A 15,944-nucleotide genomic window follows, 5' to 3' on the forward strand; every position below is an offset into this window, starting at 1 on the left:
CTTAACTTTCGGTGGAATTCAAAATGTTTACGGAATTTTTCCAAAAATTAAATGTTTTCCGAGGAGAAAATTTCGAATTCCAAAAATATTACTCTCTTTAAACGGTGTTTGCTTGTTAAAAGTGAGTTATGCTCCCATGGATTTGACAGTGTACCTACCATTTTTTTTTAAATTATTATTATTTCCTTACTAAATCAATGAAACTTTCCATCATGATATGGCTGTATTTTAGGACAAAATAAACTTAGTAGACCCCAAGAAATTTGTTTTTACAAAAGAAAGAGAAAAACCAATTGTGCTGCTGCTTTTTTTTTTCTGGAGAAGGGGGGGGGGGGTGCAGTTAACCAAAACAAATGCTCAATATAAAAAGCTGTTTGTTTTATCTGTTCTTAGTAACTCTTGAAATGATTCGTCTTCTACCAAAAAGATATAAACTAAGAACCGAAATACAAACACTTGGTTCAAAAATTATATTCAGAGCAGAATTTAAATAGGTTGTCCTCAGGTGGGAAGTAATATTTATTTTTATAGTGCTTATCTTGTGTTGTAGTCGGAGCATTAGCTTGTTCTTCCAGTACAAAGAGTCAGTTTGCTTTGTGAATGGTATTATTTCTTGCACATATAATTTTTTATTTAGTCACTAACTTTTTGCTTTAAAAATGCCACGGAAAACCAAATTCTCTTCCTTGTGGTTGGAAAAAAACAGACAGAAAGAGATGCAAAATCAGCGCATGGTGCGGTGCAGAAAAAGATGAATTTAAAGCATTTTGTTCTGTTTGTACATTATCTTTCCAATATTCAGAATCAAGGATTTTCGCAGGTATTATCTCATGTTGATGCGGCGAGACATAATAGGTTGACAAGTAACTTGAAAAATCAAGCTGTATTATAAATTCCATGTTCTTTGCCTTCCACTACTATTTGATAAAAGTTAAGTACGTAATAAATTTTGGACTTGCACCCCGCTTTTAATCCCCCCTCATTAAGGATATTTTTTCAACACCAAGGCAAGTAAAGAAGCAATTTAACATACATGTATCCTACTGGTATGAAGTATATGTTTTTACTTCATACTGGGCACTGTGTTAAAGAATAAAAGATTGAATGCATTCTATTGTAATTTTCAACATTAAATTTGAAACGTTTTATCATCTGCTAGGAAAATCATGCTTATAAATAGCATTTAATCACCACTCCGACCCTTGTTTTTTGTTAAAACAGCGCTTGTTATAAGCCAGTTCACTTGTAACACATTGTGGTTAAGAATCTGTATTCTTGTACTACTTATTAAATGACTAAAATCACTAGTGACGTTTACTGTATATCATGTGTCATTCATATTAATCTTATACCTACTGTTTTCCTTATTAAATTTTTAGGTGGAGAAAGGTGGAGGGGCATGACAGATGATGACAAACAGCCTTATGTAGAACAACAATTAGAAGCAAAAATTCGCTATGAGCATTCCATGGAAGAATATAGGAGAACAGTATGTTTTATCTCTTTTTTCCTTTTACAACAAACGATCATAGCTTACAAGCAGTGTTTTGCAACCACCGTAGGATTCATAGAAATTTACTCAAAGGTTCTACAAAACTTGTCTTATTTTTTCACAGGGTTCAAATAAGTAGCTTTAAAACGATAAAAATTACGTTACTTCAAAATTTTCAAAACAATAAACAAAATTTAAAAAAAAAAAGAAAATTATGGCGTCAAGGGCGCCCATATGGGGGGAGGGGCAAATGGGGGCTCAAGCCCCCCCCCCCCCATTAGAATTTAGAACTTTCTTCCTTTTAGTACTTTTTTCTTTGCAAAAATGTGAAAATATTTCTTCTTCAGCCGTTAATGAATAAGTTATTAAGAATGTCAAATTTTAATAACTCTTATCTGCACTGAAATCAGTTTCCATGGGGGAAAATATGCTGCTAAACCATGGGGGAAATATCTGAGCCCCCCCCCCCCCTTACAATTTTGCATATGGGCGCCCTTGCATGGCATGGAAAAAACAGAACTACAAAGAAGTTTGAAAAGTTAATTAAGGTATAGGAATGATATAAATACACTGTAAATAAATTATTTTACAGGGATGAGATTTTTCCGGCTTTTGCCGGAATTCCGGCTTTTTCTGTTGGCTTTTAAAACCTTTCCTCCTTTTTTTGCCTCTTTCAAGCCTTATTTTTCTCAAAAATCGGAAAAAAATACGATTTTTTAAATTTTTCGGTTTCCAATTTCTTACTTGTTCTATTTTTTCGCCTTGAATCTTCGTCCTCCGCGATATCTGCCAAAAACGTACGTTTTGGAATCATGCCAACGACGTCAAACACGTGCTGCGCCGAAAGTTGCATGCCTCGTTTGAGATTTCAATCTTTTTGCATCCTGAAAGTATTTCAATTATTTTTATTGTTGGGTGGTTTTTTACTCTTTTCTACCTTATATCCGCTTATTTTATTCATCATTTCAATAATATTTTTATTTCTTTAATTTATTTTAGAAAAAATGCAAAACTCAATCAAAAAATGTGGCTTAGCACCCACAGTCTCGATTTTTTATTTTTTTTAACTTGGCATGGCTGCTTTTTTTGTGTATTTAAGAAAGTGTAAAAAATATTTATGGTGAATCTCAACTGGTTTAGGTTTTACAACCTGTTAAAAGTTTTAAGATTTCATGATTAAATGAGGCAGCTGCAAGTTGTTCTTTTTATTCCAAAATTGTATTAGGAAGTTTTCAAAAACAAATTTTAGGTTCCAATGCAAGGAAAAAGATAACCAATCGTTTATATACATATATATTTATTTATTTTGAATTCTTACTATGAAAAGTATGTTCTACCACATAAATTTGAGATTTTTCTCTCTGTTGTAAATTTTTACTTTACAAATATCTAATTTTAAAATTTATGTTCTGACTCGTTTAACACTATAAACTCAAATGTTTTTAATGAAAAAAATGTATTTTTCTCTAAAAAATATGAAAAGTTGACACTATTGTGTGATGCAGCCAAGATTGAACTCTGGCTCCCCCAACCCTTTGTTCAAGGACTCGGGTTAGAAATTGTTGCCTCTTTTTCAAAATTTAGATTTATTTAGGAATAAACACCCTTGCAAGAAATGGTACTATGCAGCAAATTGTAAGAAATTATTACTCATATTTAATTAAATACGTATTACCTTTAAAACTGGTAAATTAGCCATTTTTTTGTTGAATTTTTGGATATCATGGCTTCCAGGTTCTATTTTGATGCGTTTTTGGATATCATCCCTTTCACGAAATTTTTTTGGATATCATCCCTTTTACGTATTTTTTTGGATTTCCTCCTTTTTGCTCTCTGACCACTCTCATCCCTGATTTTAGTTATCAATTTTTTTATTTATATTAAAACTTAAATGTTTTTAAACTTAAAGTATTCAATTGTGTCAGTGAAACAGTAATCCATATGTTAAGTTTGTAGTGTTTTAGGAAAATGTCTTTCTAATTTATAATATGCAAAACAAAAGAAAGTAAAGAGTAAATAACAACAAAAATAATTCACTGACTTTGGTTTAAACTATTTAACTGTCATAACTATTAAAAACAAATTCTTATCTTTTAGTTAATTTTTAGCAGAGAAATAATGCAAATTTCACAATGTTATCAGAGTAGAAAATTTTTTGATGTCCTATAGAAAATTGAGCCATAATTCTATAAAGCTCTATACAGGTATTTCTTATAGAGCCTCTATAGATCTTTTTAAAGAACTTCTATAGATCTTTTTATAGAGCCCCTCTATAGATCTTCCTATACAGCCTCTAGATCCTATTAAGAGTCTCATAAAACACAAGGACAATGCTTTACATAATTAATATACATTTGACAAAACCAAATTATGCCTAAAAATATTAGGTGCAGCAATTTATTACAACGATTACACATTATTGTTAGATAAAGACACTTCATAGCACTGAACAGTGGTACCATTTGGGAGTGCTAATTAAATATTAAAACCCCTATCAGTATAAAAAACAATGTTAACACCTCCAAACTTTCGGTTATTGTTACTTACATATAAATTTACAATGCAAAAATCACTAGTTAATTAATGTCATTACTCAGTCATGAGCTTTATTTATTTAGTAAAATCAAATGCTATTTTCGATATATAATGAAGTTCATTCTAGATTTAAAATTCAAGTTTTGTTTTATAACTACTATTTATAAGTTTTTTCATTCCCAATTTGTTTAATATAACAGTTAAAATATAAGTATAACAAAACAGCACAAAAATAATACATACTTTCTAACGAATTCGGCAAGGTTCAGCCATTTTCAGCTCAACGCTTAGACAATCGCACGTGCAAGATGGATGATTATCGCCGTTCGGGGCAGAAAGGGGAAAACAGACTGGTGCATGCGCAAAGAGATTGAAAGAAATATTACCGGCAAACTTTCGCGACAAAATACAGAATTACATCTTGGCATTTTGATTATTTTATTTACTAAACAATAACAAAGATTTATACGATTTCTCACACACTTAGAATTAATTTCAATGTTTAGAAGTTTTATTTTTACTATACAATAACTTAAACATTGTAAATAATAAATAATTTTTATCTTTTATGAGTATATTTTTTTATTTAAATTTGATTTTTTTCATCGAACTATGACTAAATGCAAGAGTAATATTATTAAAGACCATACTACAATCTGCCATTGTAATAAAAAATATGACCTTAACAAATAATTAATTGTTAAAATAATTATTCTTAAAATTAAAGGGATTAATTAGGAATTAAACCATTTCACTTTAGGGATTAAACTTCCTAATTAATTAGGGCTTTTTAGCCTTTCCAAAGTAGAAGTATTATATAAACACTAATGAAAACTATGATTGTAAACAAAATGAACGAATTCTTAACTTTTTACAAAATTCTACATTAAGTGAAGTTTTCTGGTCAAATTCTATAGAATTTTATGGAATTTATTATCCATAGAAACCTTATGCTCAAATTATATAGCAGCTTCTATAGAACTTTATAGAAGAAATTCTCTATAGAAACTTCATTCTCAAGTTCTATATGGATATCTATAGAATTATATAGGAATAATTTCTATAGGAACTTCGTTATAGACTTCTATATAATTTTCTATAGAATTCTATTAAGCTCTATCAACCATTTTCGTAAGGGATGGTTAATATGAAATATAAATATGGAAGAAAAAATGTATAACTCATATTAGATTATACTTTTATAATTGAAAATTACTCATTAAATAGTTCAAGGTCATTAAACCTCAAATGGCACACTTTTTTTTTTGCCAACATTGCATCACAATATGCAAGTTTTAAAACATTACCCATTTTCCCCAAGTGTTACATTAAATTACATATTTACTAGCTGCGTTGTCCGGCTTTGCCCGGTCTACCTTGAAAGAAACCATTGCGTCAAGTGAAGATTCTTCAATAACCAGGATTAAATGAAAGAAAAAAACCCCTCATGCAAAATTTTCTCGCCGAACAGTGATGACAGATACTAAAATACTTTTATGAAATTAAAATAAAGTGAGAAAGATGGATTTAAATGGCGTAACCATGGAAACACAAAATAAAATAAGTTTAAGAATTGAAAATGACAAAGATGGAAATAAACAATGGATTCAAAAAGCATTACTGTGGAAACCCAAAATAAAATGGCTAAAAACTTGAATAGAGAACAGATTTTTAAACTTCATTTAATTCGCTTGTATTGTAATGGATATAGAGGGTTAAAGTTTCGACCTTAGGTTGAGTTAGATCTGGAGTAAAAAAAGCAGCTTTTTCCAATGCTGTCAAAAAGAAAATTGTGGGACAGTTCCTTGACTTTTTATTGATGAATTTAGAAAAGAAAGTAGTGCCTAAATTTCAGCTAAGCCTAAAAAAATTCGAGCTAAAAACGTAAAAAACTCCCACCACAAGTTAGAGCATTGGAACAAATCGCGTAGAACGCAGAAAATTCTTCCCTTTCCAACAATACATAATATTACTATTTGCGAATAAATTTTAACCCCCATTTTTGGGAATTTATGCGAAAATTGGGCCTAAATTGGAATAAAAAAAGAACTAATCATCGCATTGTTTTCGAACTGGTCTGCAAACCTTCTCAGGACTTAAAAGGTACAAACTGTGAAAATTTCAGCGAAATCGGCCAGGTAGTTCTCGAGTTTTGCGAGTTCAATTACACAGACGCTTTTTGGAGACTTCATTTTATACTATGTAGAGATTAATATTAATGAAAAACCTAATTAAGTCTTGTTTTCTGTTTTGATTTAAGTTTCAGTTAGATTATGTACAAAATTACATTGTTCTATCGTATATTTTTATTACAGTTCTTCAGTTTTATTGGGTTATACCAGGTTTTCTGCAGTTTTTACCACTATCCTGGCAAAAATAACATTTTGCCGGCAAAACGACGAACCCTATCAAAAATTTAAAAAGTCCTCTATTTAAGGAGAAATAATACAGTTTTTTCTCCTTAACTGAGGAAATGGATGTCCAAGGAAAGTAATTGAAGAAGACAAAAAAACTACCTGTACATTTCCAGCTCTATAAAACAATCATCTTAGCAATTATTTTCCCATCTTAAATACAAATTGTTAATAATAAAATTTTTGAAACATTTCTTAAAGCTATAAAGCAAATAAAACTATAATTAGAATTTTTTCAAAGGATGTGTACTGTTTTCCATGCATTAGCTGAGGAAAAAAATTGTAAAAAAACTACATAAGTAATCCGCCAATTCTATATTTGCCAGGTGAAAAAGGCCGTGGCTTTTTACATGGTTTTTTTCCACTTGTGGCAAAAACTTGCCAACCCTGGTAAAAAAAAAAATACAAGATAGACACAGACATGTTCAGCAGAGTGCATTGCTTTAAACACTCTTCTGTGCAGACATTCTTGCGAAGGTCGATCCAGAAACAAATTCAGTCTGTTTTCCAACCCCTTCACAAAATTTCACACCTTAAAACCTGTCCTTTCACAAAATTTCATTTATAAAAACAGCTCTTTGTAACTTGTAAGCTGAATCAACTCGATCAAAAACTAGACATTAGTATTTTCAAAAAAATAATAATAATAAAATACAGCTTCCAAGTCATTCCCAAAGAAATAGTTAGAGCCCAAGAGATTTCATTATTAGAACTGTAATTGCTAAAAAAATTCTCTTAATGATGTGACAAGGATCCCCCCCCCCCCACACACACACACACACACACACAGAGAATAATGTATCGAATACTACCCACTTAAAAAGAAAAATACCAAAAAAAATTTTTTTTTTTTTTTTTTTCACAAAATGTGGACCTAAAAATAAAAATCTAAATCAACCTGTCTTGGAAGATCACCAAATTACACTTTTGAAACTCAATGAGTACTTGACAATGAGTAAGTTTTGCCCAGAAATGCTTTTTAGCTTTTTATTTTACAGGCAGGGAGAATTTTAAGTAATTGTGTTTGTATTTACATATTGCTCACACATTCGTATGTTTTTGTATGAGTTTTGTGACAGATTCTTAATTTTAAAAAATCTTTCTTGTTTCCTAGCAAAATTTGGAAGCTCAATCACAAGCAGCTAAAGCAAGAGCTGCTGCTGAAGAGGAAAATAGAAGTAGTCCGGATAATTTCATGTGTCAGCAAGGCAACTCACAGCAGCAGCAGCAACAACAACAGCAGCAGCAGCAGCAACAACAACAACAAATGACTCGTAACCAGCCGACACCTCCTTCTGGATGTTCAACTCCAGCATCCACTGCCTCATCGCCGGCTGCACAAGATCTCAGTTCCAGCCCATCTGGTTTAAATGTCCCGACATCCTCTGTGGCTTCCACCTCTGGAGCTAATGTTGGCCCCTTACCCTCATTTTCCACATCTCTGGCATTGTCACATCCCGGCCTTTCAAATCCTCATGCCACCTCATTAGCTATGACATATGCACAGTATTCTTCTCTCCCCAGCTTTGCCCATGCTGGGGTTTTGGCAGCAAACTATACTCAAGCGCACTCTCACGCGAGCACTGCGGCTGCCCATTTGCCGACTTCTACTTCCACCTATACTCCAGCTCATATTCAAGATCCTTACAGGTGGACCTAAAATGTAAACCGACGCTGCTTTGATTTCACCTACAGTTATTCTTGTCAGGCAACTAGAAAGGTAAAAGGTAATAGCCTATGTCTGATGGCAATTGATGCAGCTCTTGACAAAGGACATGCATTGTATTATGCATTGTTTTCCTATTCAGATATTTTGAGCCTGCTTTTTCTGAAGGTACCTGTGATGTTGGTTTAATGTGCACAGTATTTCTCTTATACCCTAGTCTGCGCCTTTTTAAGATATTGACAGACTTCATAATGTTTGAAAAAATCTTTATATTTGTCTCATATCAAGAAAGATCTGATATTTTGATTTTGAGACAATGTTTACTATATTACTTCGTAGAAGTAAAATGTTGAAAACATGAACAAATCATGCGCAGAATGCTTTGATTATCAAAATAATTTATGTAAAGTTTTATTCTGAAATGATTTGTGTCAAACATTTATCATTAGGCATGTTTTATACAGCTTTTTCTTTCTTTTTTTTTTCTTTCTTTAATTTACAATCTGTACATTTTTTTTCTCTCAGCACATAGTCTGCCATATGTATATGTTTTTAAATGTCATTTGTATCGGGTAACATAGCCATTATTATTTGCACAAATTGCATTTCATATGTAAAACTTGTTCATTTTTCTTAACATTTTACATTTTTGAGGGCCTGTAATTCTAGGAATTATAGGTGAGAATGGAAAACAGCTTGAGCAGAGTCCTGCAACCCTTTTGTACATATTCCATGACATCACATTTGACTGATATAAGGGTGTTGCCAAAAATTCAAACTTGCCATCTTGGTTGCAATTTTTTACCATTTTTTACTCATTTTTATCCCATTTCTTTTATCTGTAAATATTAAAATATTTATTTTTTCAAAAATCCATATACAATGGAATGTGTATACCTGCGGATAAATAATATAGAATTGTGTACTTCACTCACTTGTAGCTTTCGGAAGTGTCCGTTTTAAAGGACATTAAAAAATATATATAGTTGTATAGCAACAAATATTTTGTTTGAACTCTTTGCATGTAATGAATATAGGTGTGGTTTTCTGTGAAAGCATTCACTTAAATTAAGTGATTATTGTTAGTGTTCATAAGATGAATTATTTTTATTGATTTGGCATGTCATTGAGGGTTAAACTACTTCAAAGGAAAGCATATGCATGATTTGAAGGCATATTACTTTTACGTTTCAGTAAATATTCAGTATGTTCCTTCTTGGTGATAAACATTTTAGTCTGTATAAAAATACAGTGTTGTTAAACGCACATTTTACAATATTACGTTGTTTTCTTCATCTGCTTTTTAGAGAAATGATTTTTTTTTTCATTTCCCCTTATTCACGTGCATCATGGTTTTAACTTATATGTCGTAATCCCTTTTAATTGTACAGATATTTATTGTCAATATTATTTTTAAAAATATGAGGTACAAAGGGTGTGAGATGGCTTATGCTTACTAATAGCAAGACCTTAGTGCACTATTGCATTCTTATTTCCATGCCAGTTTTGCTGTCAATAAGAAAACTATAAAAGTTACAGCAAAACTTTTTTAGTAACCAACACCAAATTAATCATTCTTTATAGCTTTTTAAAAATTTACATACAAATTTCAGTTGAAGTTTCTATAGCAAGTTTAAAATTATGTGTGTCTGCAAGAACTTTTTAACTGTATTGCTGTTACGTACATGGCTCTGTGATGTATGTGAATTTTCATTAGTTTGAACCAGTTGAAATTTTAAAAAAAAAGGTTAATTATTTCCAAATAAGACCTTCATTATGATAAATTTGCAGATAAATCAAAAACTTTGTTTCAAATGCATGCTAAGAGTTTTATTACAGATGTTATTAAGTTCAAAATTGTACAGATATATTGAAATTCATTTTTTATTATTTAAGTTTTTTTAATGTGTTTAAAATTGTTTTATTTTAAAATTTTTAAATAATTTTTTATCCAAATGGCAGATAATTTTGTGTTTTTTTTTTATTTTTCTTTCTTTCTTTTTGAGTTATTTATTGATTTATTCCAGAACTTATATGATTGTCCTTGTATATAGTGAGTGCAATAAAGCCTGATTTTATTGAAATCGAAATTAAATATATTACGACTTCATAATGCAAAGTGTAATAAAACTAGCAAAAATATTGCCAAAATGCACAGGCATTATGTTACATATCTTTTGTTATGTATGTAAATGAATTCAAGATGTTTTATTAAATTCTGTTCTGCCATTAAAGAAAAAGCTGAAATTTTTATCCTATTTTGTGTACAGTGTTATAATTTTTCTTTTTATGTTCTTTTAAAGCAATTTAAAAATCTGATTCTGTTTTTACTTTTGTCATTTATGTATTTAAAACTAAGTTCCAATATTTTGATTCAATTTTATTTTAAATACAGTACCTATTTCTATTCAATTTTCTACAAGAATTATAACTTAAATAGTTTTTCATTTGTTTTTCCAATATTGGCTGGATTGTTGAACATGTTTTTTCATTAACTGTGTATTAAAGCATTAAAATTTCAATATGAATGTTGAGGTTTTTTTTTTTTTTTTGGAATTACTAATTTATACAAAAATGTCACACAATGTTTTGACCTGTCTTGACAAGCTGCATTAAGTTTTGAAGCATCAACTTGAATTTATGGCTCTCTAGTTGATTGATTATTACTCTCAATTTTCAGATTGACTTCTAGAAATTCACACTATAGAGTTTTATCATGTTGTGTGCTTTGTGTTTAAAATGGCATATTTTTTCTAATGCTTAGAAGTTCATTTTTGCTCTGATAATGTTTAAAAAAGGTTATAAATTGACTTTAAAAAATATCAAGTGTTTTTGTTTTTGATACAAATTTACAAAAATTTTCATAACAAATTTTTCAAAAAAAAATTATTTTTTTCAATCCAAAATCCGTCAAAAATATCCATGCGATATTTTCTTCATTGTTTTTATCTTAAATTTACTTTTACATTAACATTTTGTTTCAAAATGTTTAAAAAATTTCAGTTTAATTCAAAAATGTTAAGTAATATAAGCTAAATATTAAATTGCTCTGATGTTTTTAGATTTAAAATGATACATACTTCATCTATTTTAACTATTGAGTTTTCTTATGCATGGTGGTGCATTCTGCCTTATTCTTAAATTATAAGTTCTTCATACCTGAAGAAGTGAATGCTTCACTGCATAAATAAGGTGCCTCAGATTCACTCGGTAGGTTTGCAGGACTTGTCAGGCTATGTAAAATACAGTCTTTAGAAGTAGTCATTTTCTTTCTTGGATATTTTCATTTCCTAAATCATCTTTAAAATGATTCAAATAATTAAAAGTGTTGTTAATATTCATAACGTTTAAAAATGTATATTTGATCTGTCTTATAGATGCTTGAGTGAAATTATTTTAAAATTTGATAAATTTAAACTTGTGTAACAGTATTATTTTGTAATGACTTTTTCAATCTATTGTTTTAAAATCTCGCGTAGGGTGACACTTTTCAGATGCACGCTTTAGTAGATACTAAGTATATTGCAATTTGAATAAGCGTTCAAACTCATTGTGCAAGTTCATATCATTAACACATACAGTTAGGAGCATTAGAACAAATGTGTTGTCAGCCCAAAATTTTTGGTAATTTGGGATTACCAACACCCCTGATAGAACTCCAAAAATTTCAATAGAAAATAATTATTTTTCTGCAACTTGCCCAACTGTATGTGCAGATGTTAAATATATGAACATTTTCTTTATTGAGAAATTTCTTCATCAATGCTGAGCTCAACTTCTTCTATTATTTTGTATAAAATTGCAAAACATTATATTTCCTTGAGTTATATTTGTTCAAAGAAATTTTTACTGATTGTATGTTGATCCGTACATTAAAATCTCTCTTCTTGGCCATCATATGAGAAATTCTAAATCGCTAATTGTTTTGTTCTTGGATAAAATACTGATGTATAATGATAAGAAGAGGACTACCAATTATCAGGACTTACACAGAACTGGAGTTAAGTACCAAGTTGTCACCAATTGGATTTAGTTCATTTTTGTTGTTATTCAATACATCTCCAGACCATTTGACATAGAGTAATTTGTAGATTCACTTCAGCGAGGCTCCACAAGGGCAGAAGACCGACTTAACCTCTGAAGTAACCTGCAGCCTTAAGTTAAGCAAATAGGAAAGGCCTTCGCATCTAGGGCGACCCCCTGCCAGGAGAATATTCTCCTGGTGTGCATTGCCTATTCCTACTGCCGGAAAAGAAAAAGCCCAGCCACTCCTGACTTGGGAGAACAGACGCTGTGTGGTTTGGAATTAGTTTTCCTTCTCGTAGATATCTCTATTAGTCTGGCTCCTACCCAACGAAGACCTGTCCAGCTTAGGAGGCGCTGCCGGTAGCTAAGCTGGAGCACGTAAGACCGCCCACCAGGACAAGGTAAAAATACCAGCCGCACAGGGGCATGCTTGGAGGGGGGGGGGAGAAGAAGCCAGGCCCGAGCCAGAGAGAGGCCCGTAAAAGTTATTTGTGATAGGAACAAGATTTTTGTGAGCCTCCCTGCAGCCGGGGAGGGGGTCATTTTTAAATACATATATATTTTTTTCTGGTTAATTGAATCCTTTTTTTCGCCTGCAATAAAAGTACACATTATAGAACCTTTGTAAGTTCATTTATTTGATTTAAACTGTAAAATTCCCTCACTACAGTATACAGACTCTAATTTGGTATGCAGAGGCGTGCACAAGAGGGGAGAACACTTGTTGCCCTGGGTCTAAGCCTGAAGGGGGCCCAAGTTTTAAAAAAGGGTGAAATCAATGTAGGACGTAAGGGTACACAATATGGAGTTCAGCATATACAATCATTTGAAGGGCCCCAAAATTTCTTTGCATGCCTCTGTTGGTATGACAAATGATTATGTTAAGGAGGTTAATTATGATGCTATGTTCATCTATTACTAAACAAGACAGATCTTTATTTATTTCTCAATTTAGTGCTTCAAGGCTGAGGAATATTTAAACTCTGCATCTTTTCTAGATAAATGAGTTTAACTATTATACAATCGTTTGGTTAAAATCAATGGCTATCATGAAGAGATTTTATTGTATATTATATTTGTTTATTTTTCTTTTTAATCAATATCTTTTCTTTTGTTTCATCAGAAAGAGAAAATTTATGTTTTATGCAAATTATTACTCCAAAAGTGGTTGCCTGCTGCAGTTGCATGAAATTTGATACTGTAATTTATATAAAATTATAAATCATTCCAATCATTCTTGAATATTTTTTATTAATACTCTTTCTTTAGTTATGAATTCAAGTAGTTGCAGTTGAACAGTTCAATTTCTGTTTAGAAGCATTTATGAATGTCACCTGCACCATCATTGCTGCTGTTGGTTTTAAGGAAATGATTGTATTGCAAGTTCTCAATTCCTCCAAATACTTTTTGCTATATTTGTCTTAGCCCAAGAAGTAGTCATTTTCTTTATGCAAGTTTCAAGCGGCTAATTAACTACAGATGACTATGCATTGTTGTAAAATATTTGATAGCAATTTTTATAAACCTCAGATGTAACGTAATATTTATTCACTACGTAATACAGGAGTTTTGAGTCTTTTGTTTCTGTTGTTTTTACAACAAATTGGAATTATATAGTTATGTCTGTGTAAAGCTTGCTAAAGCTAAAAATATTTTCTTAATATTTAACATATAAAGTGTAAATTTAAATTTTCATTTGAATCTTTAAGCTATTTACTGTTAAATTTATTTGAATTCTATAAACCATTTCTTGTTTGCGAGCTGATGATTTTTAAAACTCCTAATAACAATCACATAAAACTTTTGTAATGAGAAATAAGAATGCCACACAATGTGTGGCAATGGTTACTTAATACCTCATTAAAATAAAATTTTAGGTTTTGCTAGAATATTTTCTTAGAAAAATACAATTTCATATACTTGATATTTCTAATATGTGATCTTGTGGACTATACCTGTAATGCTGAGCATCATTCCCTCTAAGTAACAACCTCTTAGTGCAAACAAAACAGCTGTTCAACTTTTTTTTTTCTTCTTCCGTTCCAACTAATGCCGGTACTTAATGTTTAGTTAACATAATTTTATTGTATGCCATCATTTGTAATTGTTATATGCAATCATTTGTAAAATATTACATCCAGGTTTTAATTTTACCACTGTCTTGTTATCTCACCCCGAGGGTGAATGAACCATTCATTTTTTAATTGCTTTCGTTATTTAATGCACTATTATAAATATTTTAAATGATATTGTTTTGTTAATCACATTTTGAATGTGTTGTTTTTAAAAAGCAGTTATATTTATATTGAATCGCATATTTAAATACATCATTTTTCATAATGTAGGAGTAAACTTTTACAAAATCTCCAATCCTCATGGTTTGTAAAACAAACATTTTTCATCAAAATTCTTCATGTTATATTTGTGCCATTCTTAACTTTAAACATGAAAGCCAATTCAAGCCATATTTTCATTATCTACTTAATTTCTTTTTTCACACAATTGTACATACATCTTCATTAATTCATCATGAAGACATGTTTTTATTCTTTTTTTTTTCTCCTGAAATTGAAATTCATAAGTGAATTTATTCAGAAAACATATTGTTGACTTGAAAGAAGTACCACATCACGGAAGTATTTTGAAAATTCTTCTTCATGTTAATCCACGACTAAATAATTTTTAGATGGTTAGTGTCTGCTAACAAAGGCTTGATAACATCTGGTGTGTGAGGAACAGTAATTAAACACAAACTTCAATCACTTTGATTGTAAAATGCCAGTGTTTCCCTATTGTGGTGGCTTCTTTTGTGTTAATGGTATGTTCAATTCAAATAAAATTCCCAAAGTAAATGCATTTACCTTTCAATCATACCTAGAAAACATCTTTCAACTCATCCAAATCTGTTTGAAAAATTTCTAATGAAACATACATAGTGATCAACTATTTGCTTGTAATTTGGAAAAACAAGATTTATTGACATGTTTATTTAATTTGAAGTGTTAATAAATGGCAGAAGGTTCAGTAGTAAAAAGAAATAATTCAATAATCATTCTTTAAGTGAAATGGAATCTCTTAAGCCTATATAAAGTTATGGCTACCAGTATTATTAAAAGCATTCCTCAAAAAAATCTGAATTGGTTAAAATTTTACCATGAGTCTTTTTAAATTAGAACTTAAAACTGATTTGTGTGTGTATAAATTTGTGTATTATAATTTTAAATCATTGACTGCTTTTCATCTCAGTTTTTGGAAAGATTTTTTTTTCCCGGGTAGAGAATAATGCAACTTAGTTGCAATAAAACCTAATGACCAAAATATAGCATGTAATTAAAAGTGTTCATTATTATGCTACCAATTAGAAACAAAAAAAAAATTAAATTGTTAATAACAATTATTTTACTAAACAATCAACCTTGAATTCTAAAATGATTTGAAAAGCAGTATAATAAAATTTAATAATATTCCATTTTATTAATATTTTACATGAAGCCAAAATCATTCTCTTTGTTTTTGAATTTTACCATTCATTCTTCATATAAATTTAAATCAGTGTTTCAATACGTGAATTGAAAAAAAAAATTATAATCATATTCAAATAAATATAATGTACACAAAATTACATTGGAATATTGGTGAAATTTGGTACAGGGTACCTGTAGTTTTAATGTCAGTCAAGACTTGTTTCCCTAAAAATGTGTTGTGTAATTGCTAGCTTATTAAATGGATTATTTGTATCCAAGTTGTGCTTGAGTTTTCTTTCTTTAGCTAATGAAAATTTTAGTTACTTTTAAGAAATACTGAACCTCTT

General features: G+C 30.4%; 1 protein-coding gene across 1 annotated transcript in view; it reads left to right on the forward strand.

Annotated features, from left to right (window-relative positions):
- Positions 1–8,101, forward strand: part of LOC129217113 (high mobility group protein 20A-like) — a 32,239-nt gene extending 24,138 nt beyond the window's left edge. Inside the window, exons 5-6 of the mRNA XM_054851364.1 lie at positions 1,380–1,489; positions 7,556–8,101. Coding sequence (XP_054707339.1) covers positions 1,380–1,489; positions 7,556–8,101 — 656 coding nt within the window. The remainder of the gene's footprint in view (positions 1–1,379; positions 1,490–7,555) is intronic.
- The last annotated feature ends 7,843 nt before the right edge of the window (positions 8,102–15,944 follow it).

Source organism: Uloborus diversus, chromosome 2 (assembly GCF_026930045.1).
Source record: "Uloborus diversus isolate 005 chromosome 2, Udiv.v.3.1, whole genome shotgun sequence".
Taxonomy (NCBI): Eukaryota; Metazoa; Arthropoda; class Arachnida; order Araneae; family Uloboridae; genus Uloborus; species Uloborus diversus.